The sequence below is a fragment of the Oreochromis aureus genome, linkage group 11 (genome assembly GCF_013358895.1).
Source record: "Oreochromis aureus strain Israel breed Guangdong linkage group 11, ZZ_aureus, whole genome shotgun sequence".
In the NCBI taxonomy this organism is placed as follows: Eukaryota; Metazoa; Chordata; class Actinopteri; order Cichliformes; family Cichlidae; genus Oreochromis; species Oreochromis aureus.
In genome coordinates this window covers 21,852,592-21,858,576 of record NC_052952.1, presented here as the reverse complement: position 1 = coordinate 21,858,576, position 5,985 = coordinate 21,852,592, and the positions used below count along the sequence as shown (strand labels likewise).

Below are 5,985 nucleotides of genomic sequence, written 5' to 3'. Positions count from 1 at the left end.
GCCGCATTTCGAGCAGCCTTTGAATTGGGACAGCCTTCGTTGCATCGCTGTGACGTAATCAGCCTTAAAATGCGGCCTTTAAGGCTGCAGACCCTGAATTGGGATACAGCCTTTGTTTGTATACGGATTATCCATTGTTTAAATGTCCCGGGCAGTCAAAAAGGAGGCAGAGCTGTTGACAAATGCTGGGAGCTAACTGGGCGCTAACCGTATTATTCAAATATGTTGAATGTCGCAATGTTGGCAAAGAGAGGAAGTGACGTAAGATTTGCGCATGCGTGGTACCAATCGGGTTTCGGGTACGGATAGCGACAAGTGACAACGCCCACGAAGAGCAAACTGAGCTTCGACGTGAACGAACTATGAAGGAGGGTCGTGAAGCCAAAACTCCGGCAGCTTAACCCCCACAGCAAAAGTTAAAGTGTACAGCCCTGCTATCACTTCCGAAATAAATGAAGACAGAAAACTAGACAGAAGTGGCGTTCGTAGGGTTACTAAAGTTGGGCAAGCTGGTATATAATAATGTGTTAACGTGGTGGCTGGAGGTGAGCGCTATCTTTTTTCCACTCGATAAAAGTTAACGTGAGGGTTCCCAAAGGTTAGGGACAAATGGAATCGCATGGAAGGATGCTGTAAACGGACCAAACATCAGTCAGGAGAACAACTAAGATAATTCATTCACAATACAAGGTTAGTCATTAATATACTGCTGCATGGGCTGGGCTGTAGTTACTATGCTACTGTACTTTAATGTCGGTCATAAGAGTGGTACTTAAAGAGCCATATAATTGATGAGGTGGTACTCATTGTGAAAAGTTTGAGAATCACAAAGAAAAATGTACATCAGGGCGGGAGCAGACATTTCGTGCATGCACGATTCATTTGCATTTTGGAATGGTTTAGGTGAACGACATCTGCTCTGACAGCAGCTGGGGGCGACTGTTGCGTGAGGGACTATCCCGTTTCGTATGCGCTTTGACACGGGTGCCACGCAGCAGCCGCTACTTGTTGAGTGTCAGAGTGATACGTGCTTTCACGTCAAAAGTCGTCATAAGTCTCGTCACATGTAGATTTGCCTCTGCTGATGATCCTCTTTGTCCAGAGAAATGTAGTTTGTGTCTTTTTGGCTTTGGGGAGACTCAGAAGAGTGTGAGAGGAGCAACACTGAAAGGTAAGTTTGGATATTTTAGGGGATCACTAATCATAGCCTAGCCCTTATGCTGCTGAATTTCCTCACCCACTGTTTTTCAACCTTCAGTGAAAGGCTTTCCTAACTTAGGAAAATGTTGAATGATTTCAGCTTTAATGCTCTCTCTTATCAGATTCCTCACCATGAAGTGGGTCTGGGCTGTGTTCAAAGCTCGCCCGTACATCAGTAACGTTCTGGGATACACAGCCCTGTTCGCCTCTGCTGACCTCGTACAGCAGAGCGTGCTGGGTGAGAAACCCGCGGCAGGATCCACATCAGAGGATTTAGTAGGAGTCGACTGGCATCAGACGGCTCGAGTGGCGACCGTTGGTTTATGTTTCCACGCCAACTTCAACTATCACTGGCTCAGAGGGCTGGAGAAGATGCTGCCAGGAGGCGGAGTAAAGGCAGTAACTGAGAAGGTGGTGGTGGATCAGCTGATTGCGGCTCCTCTCACCATCAGTGCCTTTTACATTGGTATGTGTGTCTCAAAGCTTATTTAGATTTTTCTGATATGGCCTAATATTCTAAATCTGAAGTGATGGACTGAGCCCCATATATGGTCCATTTTTAGATTCTAGTTTTGACTTTTAGAGCTATTTGTGAACCTCCAGCAGGAGCCTAAGGTGATGTGAACAGGGCCTGCTGGCTGTGCATCATAGAAGTTTGACATCTAAAGATGGCAGAGCTTTTGGAAGACTGGTCCCTTGACTGTGACTTTGAGATCTGTAGATTTGCTGGTGGTTTTTAAAAAGCAACTAAAAACTTATGTTTTCTTTATGTCTTTATGTTTTTACCCTATTGGTTGTGACACAATTTGTAATATTTATCTTGAAAGGTACTATATAAAATTATTTTTTTTTAAATAAGTTTTTTGTGTAAAGAAAATCCCCATAATCTAAGACAGAGTTCAACCAGTCAGGCTTCAGATAGACATCTACATTGTTTTACTGTTTTATTGGATGTTTTTCACAGTCAGTATGAATGTGCTGACCATGCAACTGCACCATACCACTCGGAATTAATGCCAGCTATATTCACTAGTCACTTTATTGGGTACAGGTCAGTAGTGAGTTGGGGTATCTATTGTCATAGTGTCAATTCAACAAGGTGCTGGAAACATTTCTCAGACATTTTGGTCCATATTGATACGATACCATCACACATGCTGCAAATTTCTCAGCTGCTCATCCATAATGAATCTCCCATTCCACTACATACCAAAGGTGTAAGGTGATCTGGTGACTGAGGGCCATTTGAGTACAGTTAATTCACTGTCATGGCCAAGAAATCAGTTTGAGATGATATGAGATTTGTGATATGTGTTATCCAGGAAGCAGCCATCAGAAGATGAGTACACTGTGGTTATAAAGGAATGGACAACACTCAGGCAGGCTGTGGTGTTTAAATGATGCTCAGTTGGTACTAACAGGCCCAAAATGTGCCAAGAAAGAATCCTGTGTTGTTAGCTGGCAGGAGTGACACCTAGTGTGCTCTTCTACTGCTGCTGCTTCAGAGATGCTTTAAGTCACTATGCCTTCCTGCAGTTTCCATCCTCCCCAGACCGCTGACATCAACAAGGCATTTTCACTCAGTGAACTGGATATTTTCCCTTTTCAAGACCAATTTAAGGCACATAGTCAGCAGGTGTTACTGTTAGCATGCTAATTGGACTCTTTGGTCTACTCTGTTTTGGTCTACTCTACAGCCTTCACCTATGAAAAAACACCTATTAGATCACTGTATATTGTATATAAACTTAATTCATCTAAAAAAAACCCCTCCTAATTCCCAAATGTTTGCATACTCAACTGATCTGCACAAACATTTTAGATTACACCAATACATCTGAATTAATCAAACGGTTTACCTTATAGTTATTACCAAGTAACACAAATGTACCCATGAATAATTGGGTAAAAAAAAAAAAAAGGAGTTTTAAATGACTGATTGAAAAGAAAATCTGTCTACATTGTAGGTTTGAGTTTACTTGAACACAAAGATGACCCACTTGAAGACTGGAGACAGAAATTTTGGACATCTTACAAGGTGCGTATAAAGTCATCGTCTGTCTTTATTAAACTTCATGATGGCGACATGTTCCCAGATCTCCTGTAATAATCTCTCTCTCCCGCTCTGTAGACTGGGGTAGTATTTTGGTCAACAATGCAGGTTTGCTCAACTCTTCTCTGCACACACAGACTGAGAGAACTACACTGATGACAGGGTTTCACAATCATGATATCCATTTTTCTTCTTTTCCATCACCTCAGGCAGTGAACTTTGCATTCGTCCCCCCTGTGGCTCGGACGGTGTTTCTGGGTGGTGTCGCTCTGGTTTTCACAATCTTCCTGTGTCACCTCAGACAGCAGCGACACCACGAACAGGAAAGAACCTGAGACTCTCCCGTCGCATCGAAGGCTTTAGTAAACTGACTAAAAACACAATTCCAAAAAGCAGGGACACTGTGAGTAAAACCTGAATGCAGTGGTTTATATACATCAGACACCCATAAACCCCAGCAGCTGGTCTGTTCCCAGATGTTTACAGGCTGCTGTTAAACAAAGACGGGATGCTACATTGTCAAGGGTACACATAAGTGGTCCGCAGGTGCGCATTCGCTGTCAAAATAAAAGATGCGCACCAGATAAGAAGTTGCAACGCGCGTTTGCGTAAGATGTTCTGGAGGAGGACAGACATTTGTTTAGAACGCTTAAAGATGTCGAAGAAGCAAGCTCCTTTAAGCAATTACTTTGGTGTTCCTCCACCTCCAAAGAAATGTCAGAAGGAGTCCGAACCGCAAAAAGAAGAAGCGTAGGCTATTCTCGAAAAAAAGGGGTTGCAGGAGGTGAGCTGGCTTCAAACAAATGATGAACACACAGAGATGTGGTGCAGAATATGCCGTGAAAATCCCACTCTAGCGGACAAAAAAGTGCCTTTTATATGTACGCAAACGCGCGTTGCAACTTCTTATCTGTGCGCGTCTTTTATTTTGACAGCGAATGCGTACCTGCGGACCACTTATGTGCACCGCTGTACATTGTAGTAAATGTGGACTTATCCCAACTTTTTGAGATGTGTTTCTCCCATCGTCACATGATACATTGTCTCAGTTTTTGACATGTTTCTATGTTCTATTGTGAATAAAATATGGGGTTATGAGGATCTGCTGAAATCATTTGATTTAAACAGACTAAGAGGATACTGTAACCAAATGTGAGGAACAAAATGGCATTAAATTCTTATTTTAAAGCTGCTTTTACAGAATTCATAACCTGTGAAAGTTTTCCTTGTGCTAATTTTAAAGCAAATAAAGTTTCAAATAAATATTTTGATATTCTTTTATTAATGGTCCTCGGTCACAGTACCCCGCAGCTTAATTCTAGTGATGCATTTTAACTATAAGTAAATATATAAGCATAGGAACCAATTTTAAACTGCATCTTCAGGCACTTTGCTACCAGTAGCCTGTCACAAAACACACTATTTGTCCTCATTTCTTTAGTTGAATCTGAAAAACACCAAAGATAACATAGTCTGACAGGCATAAAAAACAAAAATAGTATTTTTGCAGCAACAAGGTGATTTCCAAAGAGCTGTGACTCGAAAACTCTCGGAATGGTGTGCACCCTGTCCGTTGCTGAAGCCTCATCAGAAATGGTGTCAGTGGAGAGGTGGCTGTCAAGAAGTCATTTTAAAAGAAGGAAAACACTTTAAACCTATTTTACGCACGTACCATTATGTTTTCTAAGAAAACAAAGACATTTTTGTTTTGGTACAAATGATACAAACAAGTCCCCAAAATACATACAGAAATAAATATAGAAATAAATAAATATAGAAAACAAATAAAAGAACTTGAGTTTCTGTAAAGGAGTGATTTCACCCATCACTTGCCCACCTGTAGATCCACCCTTGTATTATGTATACATTTCATTTTGTTTGTTTATAAATATTGAAACAGGTTTAAATCAGGTTGGTACATTTGTTGTTGGGTTAGTTCTGAGTTGCGCTGCAGCATGTGACAATAATCAAAAGCTACACGTTAGCTATTACCAATGGCTCAGGGTCACTGTAGCCGTTTCTTTTACCTGAATCCTTTGCAAAAAAAAAAAAAAAAAAACGTTATAAAGTTTGCATCATGGTGCTGATCCAGAATACTTCCCTTATTATTTATTCCTAGTGCTATAACAATAAAGTAATTAAAATAGAAAAATGAAGTAAAAAATATAAAATAATGTACTTATGGGGATTCAATTTGTTTGACTGTCCAGCCTATGCAGGCGGAACGTTTATTAAATGTTTAAACTCTAGAGAGACAATCATTTTGCTGCTGTACAATCAGCACTTTGTCATACTGGAAATATAAATCCAAGTGTTTTTTTTTATAATATCATACTTATAATTCATAATTATGTGGATATGCATATATTTCACAAAGAAATATCTAATAAGTCCTCCAGAAAGGCAGGAAAAGCCCATGAACTTACTTTAAAACTAAATATGTTCCTTAAACGGTGGACAGACTAAGATCCCTGACACCCTTACCCAGCCAGCTAGCAGCTATGACCAGCACTTGTGCAGTTAATAAAAGGACAGCTAATATTAGTCGCGCTGGTGCACACACAGCGCGCCCATTTGTTTCAATTCGTCAGCTAAGCACTGCTCAGACAGCAAAAAATACGCGTGCTCTTCGTTCCTGGCTCGTAACCAGCGCGCTCTGCAGTCAAGGGCGATCATTGGTTAATGGTAGTCATGTGACTGATGCAAACCAGATCCTTTTATTTACCAAACTG

General features: G+C 40.9%; 1 protein-coding gene across 1 annotated transcript; it reads left to right on the top strand.

Moving 5' to 3' along the window:
* The first annotated feature begins 1,092 nt into the window (after positions 1 to 1,092).
* On the top strand, positions 1,093 to 3,597 carry LOC120442837 (mpv17-like protein). The gene is made up of 5 exons (XM_039620169.1): positions 1,093 to 1,171; positions 1,323 to 1,666; positions 3,168 to 3,238; positions 3,332 to 3,361; positions 3,463 to 3,597. The coding sequence occupies exons 2-5, from the start codon at positions 1,333 to 1,335 to the stop codon at positions 3,586 to 3,588; spliced, it is 561 nt and encodes a 186-aa protein (XP_039476103.1). The 5' UTR covers positions 1,093 to 1,171; positions 1,323 to 1,332; the 3' UTR covers positions 3,589 to 3,597.
* The last annotated feature ends 2,388 nt before the right edge of the window (positions 3,598 to 5,985 follow it).

Excerpts from the sequence above, each read along its gene's own strand:
- LOC120442837 (XM_039620169.1), top strand. The coding sequence starts at position 1,333 with ATGAAGTGGGTCTGGGCTGTGTTCAAAGCTCGCCCGTACATCAGTAAC. Across the intron at positions 1,667-3,167 it reads CATCAGTGCCTTTTACATTG|GTTTGAGTTTACTTGAACAC; the intron begins GTATGTGTGTCT and ends TCTACATTGTAG. Across the intron at positions 3,362-3,462 it reads TATTTTGGTCAACAATGCAG|GCAGTGAACTTTGCATTCGT; the intron begins GTTTGCTCAACT and ends CCATCACCTCAG.